Source organism: Gallus gallus, chromosome Z (genome assembly GCF_016699485.2).
Source record: "Gallus gallus isolate bGalGal1 chromosome Z, bGalGal1.mat.broiler.GRCg7b, whole genome shotgun sequence".
In the NCBI taxonomy this organism is placed as follows: Eukaryota; Metazoa; Chordata; class Aves; order Galliformes; family Phasianidae; genus Gallus; species Gallus gallus.
Genome location: NC_052572.1, coordinates 1,045,352 through 1,062,052, shown reverse-complemented (window position 1 = coordinate 1,062,052; position 16,701 = coordinate 1,045,352). Strand labels below are relative to the sequence as shown.

General features: G+C 41.7%; 1 protein-coding gene across 16 annotated transcripts in view; it reads right to left on the bottom strand.

The window, feature by feature from the left end:
- LOC124416941 (NEDD4 like E3 ubiquitin protein ligase) overlaps positions 1-16,701 on the bottom strand; it is a 130,105-nt gene that overhangs the window by 9,942 nt on the left and 103,462 nt on the right. For 10 of the 16 annotated variants that reach the window (XM_004948998.5, XM_046905707.1, XM_040656285.2 and 7 more), the window contains 9 exons: positions 13,601-13,732; positions 13,000-13,119; positions 11,740-11,937; positions 10,855-10,932; positions 8,540-8,594; positions 8,394-8,450; positions 3,893-3,951; positions 2,161-2,226; positions 1,127-1,356 (listed from right to left, as the gene is read on the bottom strand). In XM_004948998.5, the coding sequence (XP_004949055.1) occupies positions 1,127-1,356; positions 2,161-2,226; positions 3,893-3,951; positions 8,394-8,450; positions 8,540-8,594; positions 10,855-10,932; positions 11,740-11,937; positions 13,000-13,119; positions 13,601-13,732 (995 nt within the window). The remainder of the gene's footprint in view (positions 1-1,126; positions 1,357-2,160; positions 2,227-3,892; positions 3,952-8,393; positions 8,451-8,539; positions 8,595-10,854; positions 10,933-11,739; positions 11,938-12,999; positions 13,120-13,600; positions 13,733-16,701) is intronic. The other 6 variants (XM_424462.8, XM_046905706.1, XM_040656283.2 and 3 more) reach the window with 1 other exon arrangement.

Here is a 16,701-nt window from a genome sequence, read left to right as displayed (position 1 = left end):
ACAATGCTTTAATGATCACAGTGATGATCTGACAAAGCTTCCTAACAATCCTCCTGCCTGTGGGGTAACCATAATTAATTTTAAATTCATCTCTTCCATCAGTATGCATGGTGGAAGGTTCAGGGAAATACTGCTTCCAGACACTCTGTTTACAAGCAGGACTTCCCCAGTACGTTTTTTGCTGTATTTTACTGTTTACAGCACAGAATCAATCCAGCGTGAATGTTTACAATTTAAAATACTCCTCTCCATGAAAGTGAACTTCACATGAAAATGATGACATTTTAAAAGTAGCTGCAGCAACCTGTATCACGGACGTGGAAAGATTATTGCAAAACACACCACCCAGTAATACACTGACCCAGAGGCATTCTGAGCTAGCCTGTATTTCTGTAAGCTGAGCTTCCCTCCAAGATCAGAATGTGTTTTTTTTCTGAGACACGAATGTGAGAACACTCTCACTGTACAGCCTTTGTTCATCTACTTTACCACTCATTCAACACTCATTAAAGAAAGGAGTGAGTATGACACTGACATGAAAACATAAGAACAGTCGCAGTGAAGAAATCCATCCCTCCTGTGGTTAAGGACACAGCGTGGGATTACAGAGGCAGACACAAAAGGAGTGTGCTTTAAGCAGGAGAATGGCTCTCTCATCTACATAAATGAACCACTCAGGGTTTTAAAATTGGACATAAATGCATGTGAACTCATACAGGACCGGTGTTGTATAGCTACTGAAATGTAAATGAGAAGCTGTTTTGTGAGCTAATTACAAAGGAGCAGTACAATTCTGGAAGGCAGGTGTTTCACGATGCTCTGGGAAGGCACAAATAGTCTTTTGTCTGCATCACTCCTCTCGCCCCAGAAATGGCATGCTGTGTTGCTGCCAGCAAGGCAACACGGAGCACTGTCCTAATGGCAAGAATGCTTTATGTGATTTCAACAGCAAATTGAAAGGTCTTCAGAAAAGGAAAAAAGAAATGAGAGCTCAGATTTGATTGACGAGGGTGCACAAGTCATGTGCCATGAAGGTTGGTCTAATTACTCCCAAATGTAACCTCCCCGCTCATGCAAAATCTAATGTATACCGCTTGCAAATGGAAACACTTTAATGGACACTTACGTTGCTGAATATTCAAAGAGACCATAATATGGGTTGAACATCTCCTTGGACAAGAGAAAAAACCACTCTCTGGCCACACCTCCATAGTCAAGTCCTTTTTCTGACTCAAATTCAATCCAGAGCCTGGCCTTCAGTACATCGGGTCTTTTCACAGACATGATTCTTCTGTAGGACTCCTCAAAAATATTATTTCTGTGCAGCTTCATCTCAAACCTGTTTGGTATATCAGCCTGTGTGAAGGGAGAGTATATTTTATTTATTAGTCTGAATAAATATCTTCAGGGAATTATGGACTAGAGGTTAAAAACTAAAGCACAGATTCGACATCTCAGCGTGCCAAGTTTCTCCTTATGCTTGTTTTCCAATGCTTTCTAAGTCTACAGGTTGACAGATTACAGTGAACTGGGTATGTTCCAGTCCCAGGGTTCAGAGATTTCTATGATACTGGATGAAACACTGAAAGCAACAGAGAATGCAACAACAAAAAAGAGAGAAAAATATTAGTTGTTGTATTTAAAGGGCATGATAGCTTCAAGGCCAGGCTGGATGGGGCTGTGAGAAACCTGGTCTGGTGGGAGGTGTCCCTGCCTATAGTAGGGGTTGGAACAACGTGATCTTAAAAGTCCCTTCCAACCCAAACCATTCTGTGATTCCATGATAACAAACACAGTGCTCCGTGTTGCACTTTCACTTGGATACCTGTAAAGGCCAGAACTGTTCCACCACACATAAAGCAGAACTGAATTGCCACAGAGCAAACAAAACAGAACAGGACTGCCAAAACAGTTGAGAGTTTCTGTCTGCGAGTCTTATAGATTTGTAAATGTTTTTGTTGAGAAATCCATCAATCAACTTCAAGCTTTTCTTCACTGTCTTGGTTTCTACTTGACTCCTTTAAGGAGTATGGCAGCCAAGAATCATCGGCAAATGTGCTACGGCAAGAAACACCACTCTGTGTCTACCCTGAGCATATCTCGATTCTCCCCAGACATAACCTGACTGACTTCAACACAAAGCAGTGTGGGTATACTCACGGGTTTCTTCAACTTCTTCCTGAAATAGTCATACTTCTGTTTGAACTCCCTAGAATACGGAACCGCCTACAGGGAGAGAATTGTAAACACGGATTATTCCAGGTATTGTTCTTTACTTCATACTTAAACAAACAAGATACACATTTGAAGACATGCTATCTAGATACGTAACCCACTGAGTCATTAAAAAAAACACATGCATGAAGTACAGAACCCCAAATCTTACTTCTCAGTGTGCAAGGTGAGTTAAGTTGTATCAGAAGTTTTACCCATGTTTTCTGCCTATCAACTACTCAGCCTCTTTTTTTTTTCTTATCTTAGGAACAGAAAAGAGCAAGAACTGTTTTTAACGCAGAGAAAAGAGACTGAAATGCAATACTGTCACCTGTGTGTTTCACCAGGAAGCAATAAGCATGTCATGTGGTATCTTTATGACTTTTAAGAGTGAGTGTTGCTATCAAGAGATATGGATTTATGCAGCTGGAAGTGCTAAGGATTATAAGGTGTTACACAAAGACAAAATACAAAGGACTTTGAGAATGCTCCTTAGAACAAGTTGAGAGGCTCCAGGTAGAGCTATGAAATGAACCACAAGGTGCAGGACACAGCCCACGCAGCAATGCATGTCCATGGCCCTCTGTGAGTCAATTAAATTCTCACAGAGGAAGTGATAAAACTACTATTACATGGATAGTACAAAACTCCCAACATCTTCTGATCAAAGAATCAGAGCAGATGCCCTTCACACGCAGCTCTGTATTGAAATAATAGACAATATGAACACAGTGCAGCACCCAGCACAGAAAGTTTCTGGTTGCAGGATGAGAACAGAATAAAATGAGAACCAATGAATTTCCACACATCTCAACGTGAAACCCTACTCAGGGTGTTTAGCTCTACAGTTTCAGAGTGGATGGAGCTTTGCTCAGAAATAGCACAGCAATACAGAAATTAAAAGCAGTCACATAAAGCAGTTTCTATCCTTCTAAAGAAAGAGCCCTCTTCTCATTCTTGCTGAAACAGAAGTATTCTGAGATTTACTGTGACAAGAATGTTTCCCAGACAGCCAAAATCATATGCTAATGGCTACTAGCAAGAAAACACGCTGTAATGCATGAAAAATGCTGTATCTTGGTAGCCATTAGTAGGAAAGACTCCAAGAAGCACCAACCTTGAAGGTATTGCCTGAGCTGGGAATGGTGTGCATAGCATACCAGTGACAAACAATTCCTCATGAACCCAAATCTGCTTTGGCCCAGTGGCAGCAGGCTGGAAAAGTCTCCAGTGCACCCCAGGGAATGTAAAACAAAATAGGGTCACAGAGGGTCACCAGTTCTGGGGCACCTCGCCAGGAGGGCACAGGACAGCAGTTCCCCTGCCCTTGGAGGCTCACAAAATGCTCATGTCCCTCAGGACAAAGCAAGCCAAGGCTGGTCCTGCCTCCTGCTCTGTTCACTAAGCACAGCCTGACCCCACCTGGCTGCCCAGAGAAGTGTGGATGCCCCATCCCTGAGGCCATGGATGGGCCCTGGGCATCCTGAGCTGGTGGGGGCACCCAGCCCATGGCAGGGGTTGGAACTGGATGGGCTTTAAAGTCCCTCCCAATCCAACCAGGCTGTGATTCTGTGACCAGGAAAACAAGCATGACCTGTTGTTTATTTACAACTGCTGCCTACACCAAATGTACATGAGTCACAGCATTTCATGCGAAAAGAACCACGGCAGTACTTACAGGACCAGTAATTGCTGGGTTCTGCAGTCTGGGGTCTTCCCACTGGGTAATTTTATTATCTGTAAATAACAAAATAAATTACATCATTACTACTTCGCCACCACACTGTGAATATACGTGGTTTTTTTTCCCTACACGTTTTCCCTACCGTTTCCACAACTTAGTATTTCAGGGTTAGAAGACACTGCATTCACCCATCTCCATCAAAATCCCATCACGCTGTTTAGTTGAAAAGACTCGCTCAAAAATGCAAAAGTATAGCATAATCCAGTGTAATTACACTGCTTTTATTTCAACGCCTGTCATAGTAAACATGTTCTACTTGAACATGATCTTGGATTCAACTCCTATTAGAAATACAGATTTCGTGACTGAGGGGAAAGGAACCCAAACACTTTGTCAAATGGTAGATGAAGTTTAGTTATTATTCTGCATGAAGAGGGCCAAAGTTTAAGAATTTTAACGCGGTATGAATTTAAATTTGGAGGTGAAGGGATAACATCCCTTTGGAAAATAAGAAGTCCTAGACACTGATGTTAATGAGAAGTCTATAACATCATTAAGTATGCAGTTATGGTATAAGGAATCATTCAGTTTTGACAAAGTCGATTTTGGCAGTAAGGTACCAGAATTCAGTTCTTTTCATCTACAGCTTTCAAGAGCACCAGCAGCATTGCATGGTCATACAGCGAGGTTATACAGGACCACGGTGAAACTCTCCCTGCCTCCAGACAGCTGCTCCTCACAAGATTCTGAACACAACAGAATCACGACAGGATGATGATGTTGCAACAAGACAATGCTCCAAAAACCAAACTGAATGCCATCTCCAATGGCAAGGCTTAAGTTGTATCTCCTGCACTGGAAGGGTAATAATAAGGCATCTCTTAGGTACACGCGTTGATTTATAAGCTGCATATTAAAGGAATAGTCAGGATTCCAGGTTCTGTAACTCTAGGTTTGAGAATAAAAACACTAAGCTTCAAGAAAACTGTTCTTAAGGATACTACAGGCAGAAGCAAAGAGCCAAGTCCGCTTATTTTATAGTAACACGGGCACTTTCTGTGCTCCTACAGTCAGAAAAGACCCTAAGTTCTCAGCACCCCACGTCACGTTTAAAAATGGGCTGGGTTTTGTAAGCTGACTCTTGTTAAAAGTCACTAAAGGAAATTCAAAACCATCACAATGCACGCTTCAGTAAGTTTGGCCTAGCAGTTAATTTCATATTAAATTACTGTGTTATGTTCCTTTACGCTTTAAGTCTGTTTAGTGCTCGAGGCCATTACGGAGGGAGGCTGTCAGAACGACAGCTCTGGGAGCCACACATCCTGCACAGCTCTCTGCCTGCCAACAGGCTGACTCCTGGGCTGGCCCTTCTCATATGGCTGCTTCCTGGTCAGTCACATTTCCTCCAGCGATATTTACTGCTTCTATGCCAATTCATTTTTTATACCGACTTGAAACTGACAAGCACAAACGATGGTGGTAAATTTCTATGACATCAAAGGCGGAGCTGGAAATGACTTCAGGGCTTTTGTCCGTTCTCTCTTGCTGCTCTAGGATACGCTTAAGAGTATGTGGTGTCACTGATCAATCACTGCCTGAGCTGCTCCTCAGAATATTACAGCAACAGGAACTTCATATTGCAAACACTTTCCCATGACTTCAATGGCCGTACAGTGAGAAGAGCCCAACTTGACCCACTGGAGCTGGAACTGCAGCTCAAGATTCCCTGTATTACTGCATTATGCACATGCACTGTGGACATCAAATTAACTCATTTTGCAGCACATTTTAAAAGGATCTACCATCTCCCCTGATTCTTCACACGAACGCAATGCTCTCTCTCTTTCCTCACAAATCAGGCCTTCAGGTTTTGAAGGATTTCCTCCATTCCTTTGGTTCCACTATTTCCTTGATGTATGGGACCCTGTGCTTCACCATCACAGACGCTACCAGTGCTGATCAGACTAGGAGGATTACCTCTGCTCTTATTTCAGATGCTCCTGCTGATACACCACAGGATAAATCAACTCACGCTCAGCTGACATTTTTCATGTCTCTCTCAAAACGAATTCTGCTAACTATTCCTATTCTGAGGAATACCTTGCAGTTATTACAAAGCACATTCACGCTGCACCTACACCTCATCACCATCATTCTGGTTCCTAATCCTGATCCAGTGAGCTCCTCCTGCCTCTCCTATGTTGCTGTTTTCTACTGATGTACTGAGCGCATTCCCTCTAATTCATTTCTCAGCATGCTGAAGAATGGGCAACCCCATGTGAATTTAACACATTCATTCCTCCCTCCGTGAGCCACTGCTAACTACACTGAATTTGGCTGCAAAGCCTTCGTGTTGTCCTTCACGATACCTTCTAAGATGTCGAACGTATTCTCCTACGTGGCTCCTAAGAAATCAGAACAGCTTACAACTAAAATCTGAAAAATATCATATTTTCAGACCACTAAGTTAAAGTAGTACCTCAATTATCTTTTTCGTGTTTTGCTTTCTTGCTTTGTGGCGTGCTTCATAACAGCTTGTGCTGCTCCACAGCGGTCCTTTCTGTGCTGGCTGCATTGAATTTTATTACAGCTTTCCTCAGGGATGAGAAAAGCATATAACAAAACTGGACAACAGTATCAAATAATCATGCCTATTACCAATTAGAAAATATGTCTGGGGAGCCAGGACATGAATAGCAGCACAGATGTTGAAAGTTATCTCATTCAGCTGTATTCCAGTAGTGAAATGGAGTACATTTGTTGCATCTAACTAAGCCAGTTTATCATAGTGCTGCCCTCCCGAGACTTGCATACCTATCTAGAGCAAGCCCAGCTGGCTGCAGCCATGGCTGACTTCAATATATGTTCTCAAGTTACCCATGAAACAATTAAGAGCCAGAAGGCTCTGTCACACAGTTAACATTATGGCTAGATGCCACTGCACTTTCTTACTGACTGTGGATGCCCCGTCCATCCCTGGAGGTGTTCCAGGCCAGGTTAAATGGAGCCCTGGGCAGCCTGGTCTACTATTAAATGCGGAGGTTGGTGGCACTGCATGTGGCACGGGGTTGGAGCTTGATCATCCTTGAGGTCCCTTCCAACCATGGCCATTCTATGATTCTATGATACTGTGGGAAGAAATGCTATGGTGGGTGTCAGAGCCAAATTGCTGAACACTGATAAACTGCCGTTTGCAGTCATTTGCAAAGCACTGAGCACAACCTCATCACAATGTCCACTGTAATGCCCCTGGCATCACCTCTGCTTCTGGAGTCCCCTGGTAGTAGTATGGTGCTCACAATGAGACTAAAAGGCAATCTGATAGAAGCAGATCGAGTTGTCCAAAAAAAAAACCAACCCCAAACAAACCTAACACCCAAACAACATTTATAAGTTCTGCAAAAAAGCTAAAAAAGTTCGGATTGGGAACAGAGAGAGGCCTCAGATGCAAATACATCTGTTTTTATAAGCACATCAAACTATCTGAGGGAATATATACCATCAGCACACCATTTTTAGAGACCGAATAATTTAATCAAAGCTGGGGAGGTTCAGCAAATATACGGGTATCTTAAACATGGAAGTTCTATGCTGTGACCCTTCTGTGGTAGCAGTGAGGCACAACTTGCCAGATTTGCTTCCAGACATCTGTTGGTAGGAACAATTAAAAATTACAGAGGAGATAAAGGACGCTTCAATGCTGAAGTTTGAAAGAGGCTAACCTCGTTCTTCGTGGGTATACTATTTCTGGTTTTGATTTAAAATTATGTAAGCCATTTAGAGGCAAAAATGGTTTAATAATGATTCGGTAACACACAACTACAGGTATGCTAGGATTTAATGCTACTGAAGGAGGAATATAATTCTGTCAAATATGCATAATTGTTGAAGGTTTTAGTTCTCTTAAGTTTTGTGTAGCCAACAGACAGCCTTCCAATTGTTTTGCGAGTTACCTATCCCTGTGAAGATTACCCTGCCAGTAGAAATGCCCCATTAGAAAGCCCACCTTAAGCCTTTAAAAAAAATAAATAAAAGGTTTTCTGTGCTGCCTTGTTTTTAAATGGCAAAAACTAACAGAGTTGTTCTGAGTAAGACAAATGTACACTGAAACATCACTTACACTGGGACTTCACTAACAGAAGAACCGAACAGATATCAGTGTCTGGGTGCAATACAACATGCTATAAGTAGGAAATAAGATCAGAATCAACGCTGCCACAAGACCTCAGACGAGAAGAGAGAGAGTATTATCAGTGTTAATTTACCTGCTGCCTACTTGTGGAGTTGTGGCCATCTTATTTTCTATTCCTAGTGTGTATTTTAATTTATTAAAGTGCAAATAAGCCATGGGATCATCAACAACAACAACAAAGAGTCCAAGATATCAACAAGAACAAAAGGAACCACAAAGAAGGAATGTTAATGCTTCACAAGTCAGAGAGGGACAAAGCTTGATGAGCCAATTATAAGCAAGCTTTCGGTGAATGTACAGTACCGTAGGAGGGCACTAAGTCTCTGGTATCAATGTCTCCACATATCAACACCTGGCTTCCTAAATGAAGAGTAAAATTACAAAGCTTTCACTTGGATATTTATCACCTCCCTTTGTCTAATTGCTGCAGTACCTGAGTGCTTACTTACTATGATCTATATAGAACGTTCTTCCGTCCAAGTGTATCCTTTCCTCCCAGCCAGGCTGGAAATGGGAAACAAAAGAACAGAGAAAATAAGTGAAACACAACCGTTCTCACACAGCGTAGAGCAATATGTTATCCATGCCAACTTAAATTGTCTGAAAGGTGCTCGTCAAGTAGAAAACATAGAAACAGGTGTGCTATGCCAAGGCTAATAATCTGGCAAGGTTCAAAGCATTTGCTGTTTATGAAGATGACTATATCCAACATAGCAGGTATTTTTAGAGACTTTGAAGTGGAAATTTCTTGCATTGGGGTTCACATCCATTTCCTACTGTGAGAAAACAATCACAAAGAATAGGCTGCCCACCATTTGTTAGCTCTGAGAGGTTCTCCTTTTACTTCTGAAACACCTGTGGGTTATTTAGTGCAAATACTGAGACAAGGACGTCTCACCTGGTGTTCAATTCTTGCCTTTTTCTCCATTCCTTTTTCTCAATTTTAGTAACGAAAGGAGAATACACAGCACACTGCTAGTTCATGCAATGCTGTCTGATCTACTACTCACTCCACCTACAAGCTGTACACCAGCTCCAGCCCTCTATACAACACAGAAGAGAAATTATTGCATTTCCACTTTCCAGAATTACTTTTCTTCAACTCTGCAGCCACCACACTGGGAAGAGACTGTTTATCAGTGAGTGCAGTAACTGGATAAAGGTAATGGCTCTAAACTAAAGAGGGCAGAATTAAGGCAGATGGGACAACTCTTTACCCAGAGGCGGTGAGGCCCCAGCACTGCCCTGAGCTGTGGGTGCCCCATCCCTGGAGGTGCCTGAGGCCATGTATGGGCTGTGGGCAGTCTGAGCTGGGGGGCAGCCAGCCCAGGGCAGGGGTTGGGGGGCTGCGAGGTCCCTTCCAACCCAACCATTCCATGGTTCCAGTCTCAGTCAAAAATGGCTTGTTTAAACCTGTTTCTAACTATGCAGTGTCAGTAGTATATGTCAGGCTGCCTTCATTTCACAGCAGCTTTTTACCTCTTGGAATCAACAGGCTAAGTTACTCCTGTTCAGTGCCTCCTATCAAACAAACTTGTCTTTGGAGAAAAACTACAGAAAACAGTTACTTCCACAGCTGTTCTCCTAAATGCTCCATTACTGCTGTATTCTAATCAGAAAACTCATAGTAATAAATAGGCTCAAGTGAATATAGTTCTTAACCTAATCTGAGTTTTGAGATGTGGGCCTGACAAGTCGCCTAGCTTGACTTAAAAATAAGGCAGAACTTTTTGCTAACCAAGACTGGGACAGGGAGATGTCTGGATGTTTCAGAGGAGGATGCCTGTGCATCCTCAGAGGAGGATTTTGTCACCTGTTGCCCATGAGCAGTGCTCACTCTGGTCTGCTGACAGAGCAGTTCTTCTCAGTAAACTGCAACCCAGATCAGTGCAAATCAGTACGACCAAAGACTGACTATTCGATCTGTTTGAAACCAAGATAATTCAGTATGCCACATCTGGTACAACAGGACAGCCACCCATCCCAAAGGCATAACTGTCTGCAGACATCATGTCTGCAATACCTGCTGAGACTGCTGGTGACAACTAATGCCTCATTGTCACTGCAGCTTCCATTGCTGCAAATACAATTCCAGTGGCCATTTTTCAGAAGCATGTTTAGTGTATATAAGGGAATTAACATAACACAGTTAACATTTGCAGCTTAGGAAAAGTGTCAGCTTTCACAGGTTATCCTCTGACATACAGATACAGCTGCTGAAAAACAAAGCAAAGCTCTGTATTCGACGTGCAAATCAGTATTATGCCCTGGTTACCAATATAACAATAAAGCCTTTGAGGCTAACACAATCATATCCTCTGCAGAATATGGAAGTTTCATTCAAAAATCAGCACTGATTTATGTTTCTGAACAGCAGTATATATTGGTACAGTAACAAAGTTCACTCTGAGCAATGTGCTTCTTTTTTTTTTCCTTCCTACAGCAGTTAATTATCAGCTAGTTAACCATTAATTATGTAAAATCACATGATCAGGGATAAAAAACAAGGTAAGTTTCTTCAAAGCTCAAAGCTTCAGATAAACAAAGAAATGTTTAATGACTTCAGAAATACTATGGGCTGGCTGCACAGCCTGACTCATTCCCTGCTAAGAATTCTTTTGGTGTTACACACTTTGCTTTAGGATCTCCATAAAAGTGATGAGAGCAAACAATATGCATATGCATACAATACAAGACTGCAACAACTGATGAGCTCTTACAGGATAGCAGGCATATACCCAAAGACATACACATTGTCACTTACAGGAAGAGGGCCCAAATCGTTGGGGTTCAGAGAAGCTTTTGTTCTCAAATGCACTGGAAATTTCAGTCGCGGATCTTCCTGTAACAGATAAATGCAACCATAAATACAACATCTGCATACAAAGTCAGGCCCAGAAGCAGCTGGAACAGCCATCTTCCTGCATTAAAATTATTGTTTCATTTTTACATTTCTGAGAATAAAATGCAAAACCCAAACATATAAAGCAATAGAACATTTCATATTTGGACTTGCCACATACTTGATTAAAATTAATAAATTGCAATGATTTTTTTAAATGTTAAGAGGTAGTGTGGGAAATGCTTTGATTCTATCAAGGGTGCTCTTTGCAGAGCCCTGTTCTTAGCAAAGCATGCATTCCTAAGTGCCACTTAGAGTCACCTGTACATTTTTGGCTCTCAAAACTTCAAGAGAAATAAGCCATTCTATCACAAAAAGGTTGGAAAATGATGCAAATGAGCTTCTTACATTTCTTTTAATCCACAGATACCGCATTAATGAACAAAAGATGTAAAAAGAGGCAAGTAAAATAGGTCACATAAGATGGATTTGGAGAGACAGTGATTGAGATCTCCACACATAACCTACCCACATGCATATGGGAACATGACCAAGAGCCACCATTAGAAATATTTCCTGTAGAATAGTTGCTACTGGGAATTTGAATAGGACCTAAAACATTTAAGTTCCACTCACATTTAAACAGTGGCATGAAATGCTGAGTCAGCTTGGACATTTTTTCCTACTTTAATTTTTCCCCTTAATTTTTCCCCTTTAATTTTTTTTAGAATCACTGAAAAACAGATCCTCATGGCACTGAACAAATACTAAAATGGATTCTGCTCACCGAAGATGAGTTCCCCTTACCCAGGTAGTAGTCTTAGTGTTGTGATCGATGAAGAAGGGCCGGCCGTTGGGTGCTATCCGCATCTCCCAGCCAGGGGGGAGGAAGCTCTGCGCAACTTTGTGCTGTGGTTTGGGAGAGTTGTAGGGAGATGGCTGCGGAGACTGCGGGTTGGAAAGGGTGTCCTTCACGGCTCTGCGCACCGGGGAGTCCTTCATGCCCTGACAACATGGTAGGTATAAGGGTTTGCCAAATGTCACTTAACAAAGGAAACTGAATACGATGCGTTAACACGGCAAGCAGTTTTTCATTCCAGATGCAATTTATACCGTAATTAAGTGCTAGCACTGATTTCCCAGAATGCAGGTAAGATCTCAGTAATTAGCTATTCCTTGTCACTCATTAAGCTTTTTGCTTTGAAGGGCACAGAGTTTTAGCATTTCCCTATGCGATGATAATGTCCACTTGATTACATATTTTACTGAAGCTCGTCTGTGCATGTCCATGTTTTGTTTTAAAAAGGAAAAGATAGAAGCACTGCTTTGTACTCTGTGGTGCAATAAATATTATAGATATTAGATATTATTTTTGAATAGAAGTGTATCCTAAATGTGAAGTGACATTACCATAGAATCATAGAATCATAGAGTTATAGAATGGCCTGGGTTGAAAAGGACCACAGTGCTCATCCAGTTTCAACCCCCTGCTATGTGCAGGGTCGCCAACCAGCAGACCAGGCTGCCCAGAGCCACATCCAGCCTTGCACTTCTTAATGGATCTCCCAACTACAACTTCAGAAAGAACAGTTAAACGTGGCCGTAAAACAAGTTCCTAAAATAAGTGTAGGTTTAGACTTCTTACATCAGCTTGAAATTACAGATTTTCAACAATTTGTCCAGGGGAAGAAGTGAGAAAGGACAAAAAAGGTGCTGCACTTTCCATCTGAAGATGGAATTTTTCCTTTCTCTCCTCAACGCAGCCATGTGGAATTGATTTGTGAGATTTAATCATACAAGAAAAACACAAATAATCTTTGATTACATATGCCATACAGACTATTCATTCACATCATTCAATGATCAAAGTTAAGCAACACTACCGTACAACGTAAAGATTCTGACAGAAAAACGTTAGAAGAAAACAGCAATATATTATGTCAAAAATAACAGTAAGGATGTTGTAACAACAACAATGCTGTGTTGCATAACTAAAGGGGAGCTAAAGAGTTGTAAAGGTAACCAAGAGAGAAGTCAGTGGTCTGTGTTGCTAACAGTGCTTCTCACCTCGAGTGGAGCAGATAAGGTGACTGTGGGCGAACTGAGGCTGCGGGGCCGTCTGATCTGGGGCTCGCTCAGATGGTTGTTGTTGTTTGCTGCCGATCCAACCATGCCATCTTCTGCAAGCTATTTCAGATGCGAAACCAAGTTAGCCAGTCATCAAGATCACAGCTCATCCGAAGTCAGGGCAATTAAAAATGATGTCAATGTTGAGTCTCGTTATTATGACCAATATATGACCAGCCAAGCACATTATTTAATTTTAATTCCATTGCAAAGACACATAATATATGGAATTATTAATCAAGCAGAAGAACTCTCAAATTCAAACCTACGGAGACGTATGTCTCTATTTGTGTTTGGTACCTCTCTGCAAATGCCTTCCCTTGTAGCATCCACTTAATCCGGAACTACTAAAGTTAAGAGAAGCATCAAAAAAAGATCCCAATTGTAATTTTTTATGATTAGCTTGAACTGTCGTGACAACGCTTGGAATTTTTTGCTTTAATTCAGAGTTCTAAAGAGCTGCTTCCACTGAAATCATACTCAATAGGATGTTATCTACATGTATGCAATCTAAACAGAGCAATGTAGCAGATCTCCATACCTGCATGATGGGCCGTGTCCAGGTTGTGGTTCGATTGTTGTGATTGACATAGTAAGTACGGCCCTTTGCATCCTTTCTTTCCTCCCAGCCTGAAGGTAAGCCTGGAGTGGTGTGGACATAGGCCACTGAAGGCTGTTCAACAAGAAATCACCACGTTGTCATTTTTTTATTAGCTTAAAAAAAAATTAACATCTGTTCTTTGAAAAGAACTTGTTGATGCACATAATTCTAAGAACTATCAAACATACAGAAAACGTCGTCTGGGAAATCACCTAATATAAGTCCTTCTTTAAATCCCTCTGAGTCAAATCACAGCTTCTCGTAACAGACCCTTTGATTCACTTTTGCACAGATTCAGGTCTCTTGTTCCAAAACCAGCTAAGCTTATATGCCCTCAAACTTTTTAATTGGTATGTTACACATAATGATGACAAAATAAACCTTGCATTGTAATGATTTTCCCCTAAGGTTGATTTTTCCCTTTACATTGGTGTGGATAAATAACAGTGGAAGCGATCACGCTTTCCAGTCATGATCTCTCCAGTTCTGACTTCATCTCTGCCACGGGATCTTGACTCAATTAAAGCAAACTGCTGTGGGCTTAAAAACTGATGTCCGAACATCTTCTTAGTTACAAGCAATTGCATTCAGGGTTAGGTGTCCTAAAGACAGAGGATACACCCTAAAATTGAGCCCAAACTTTAGAATGGAAAGATACTGCTTTTCTAATCAAAAAGTTGCACAACAAAGATGCTGCTGTAAAGAAAACATACAGAACAATGGGGACAATGGCACCAATTGTCATTAGACAAATTATGCCACTATTTAACACAATAATTACGCTAGAAGAGACGTTGTCTTCTGTGGTTTCTGTGGGGAGCAAATTATTCAGTGATTTAAACAAGTGGACATTTGTTTCTGGGACACACAGAGGATAAAAATACAGTGTACACGAGCAGCAAAGCCTCTGGAGGGCAAGCAGCCTAGGAAGAAATCCTAATACCGAACCTGTCTGCATCTGAAAGCACATTTCAGGAGGGGAAGATGCCCAGGGAGTCAGATTACAATTTCAGACTCAATATTCATGTGTTTAAGCTCTGCCACTTTCTAGTTTGGGACTCCTTTTCTCTGCAGACATCACTTGTTTGTATTGTCTGTATATTCTGCAGGACAGCATTCTTGCTCTCTAATGAAGCAGATTCTGTTAATCATCTCACCAAGGACTTGGCAGGTGCAAGGTGCTGCTCAGTGTCTGCACCCTGCTATTTAGATCAACATGCATTCACGTATTTGGTTCAAACAGAAGATTAATCACATTAAAATATATAGTTCCATTTTACTTATCAGGGTTCCACAGTGCTAGAGATCGCTTTGCTTCTTCAACACAGCTGCATTCACGGCAGAAGAATGGTGAAACCTAAAAGCCCTCATCACATGCTGGAATAGAGAGGTGTTTGAGCTTCACTGTTCTGTCAATTTGTGCATGCTTTCCCTCCTCATCAGTCACACCAATCCCTCTTTTGGAGCCTGAGTTTAACCACGCCAGACTCCGGCATTCGTCTTTGCCCAGCACAGTGATGATACCCATAATTTACAGTGAGCAAAGGTGACTGCTGTGGGATTTTGAGTGTTTTACCCACACCTGAAAGGCAGCTTCTGCTTCAGAGCTAATTCATATGCAAAGGACCTAAGTGCAGGTAAGGAGGAGTTCGGCAGTACAGACAAATTACTCTGGTAAAGATAAATTACTGAATTTATCTTTTTTCCCGTTGTAGAGAACCTGCTTTAGCACGGGGGCTGGACTCCATGACCTCTAGAGGTCTCTTCCAACCCCTAAATCTCTGATTCTGTGAAGACTCAGCCCCACAGAGGATGAACACACACATGTCGCTGAGCTCTTAAATTCTCATGGTGTGAATCTGAACTGAATTTTCTGAGTGCTTTTGGAAGACACTTGAAAGGCAAAGCAGCTGTGGAGGAAAACAGAGCAGGTTAGAAAAAATAACTGTCGTGGAAGAGGTCTTAAAAATACTGAGCTCTCTTGCAGAAAAAGAGGACGCTGGAATATGACACAGTGGATGTTATTAAGTGATGGAAGATGTCTAAAGAAGACTATTCACATTTTCTTTCATGATCTTTAAATGAAATCAAGGGAAGAATCGGTCTTGGAGATTACCAAATGCCTCCACATTTTGACTTACTATGCAGACTTACAAGACCATCAGAAGTATTACACCAAAACTAAGGCAGCTTGGATAACCGCCTCTTTGTTTCCCTAGGCTCTCAGCTTTATTACCATGCTAACCACAAAGCAAAAGAAGAAATTGCTCTTCAAATGTCTCTATAAACAGTGGTTTGTGTGGTATGATCATTCTATTTAAAAATGTTAATACAGTGGAAAACTACTACTTAGAGATAAAGCATATGAATGACACTGCACAGCAGGATTTGGTAACTCCTCAGGTCTCCAAAGACTCTCAGTAAATTCCTTTTCTACGCTCTACATTCTTTGCTCCAGCAAAGTGATTTACAGCAATCCTTGCTCTTGCTTCATATTCTTAAGGCCTCTTCCCAGGGCTCTTGCTTAAATCAGCATGTTTGCTTTTTAGCAGAAGAGTACAGTTGCCACAGTGAGTTGGAGAACGGCCTGATGATCAAGAAAAGAAATTAAAAAGGAAAATGAATGGGTTAGAAAGTTGATGCGGCACATTAGGAGACAGAAAAAGGAAAACTGATGAGGACGCTGAGTAATACCCTCTGAAACAAACTCCAATTTATTCATTTCCAGAGTAGTCAAACGTTGGAAAGTGCTATTTTCCCACTTGTTTCAGTTATATAGCTGATGGGCAGTGATAAGGAGACCACCTTCCCTGAGACTGTTCTACAGTTGCCAAGCTATTAATCAGTGGTCAATAATCATAGAAGCATAGGCTCATAGAATGGCCTGGGTTGAAAAGGACCACAATGCTCATGTAGTTCCAACCCCCCTGCTGTGTGTAGGGTCGCCAACCACCAGCCCAGGCTGCCCAGAGCCACATCCAGCCTGGCCTTGAATGCCTCCAGGGATGGGGCATCCACAGCCTCCTTGGGCAACCTGTTCA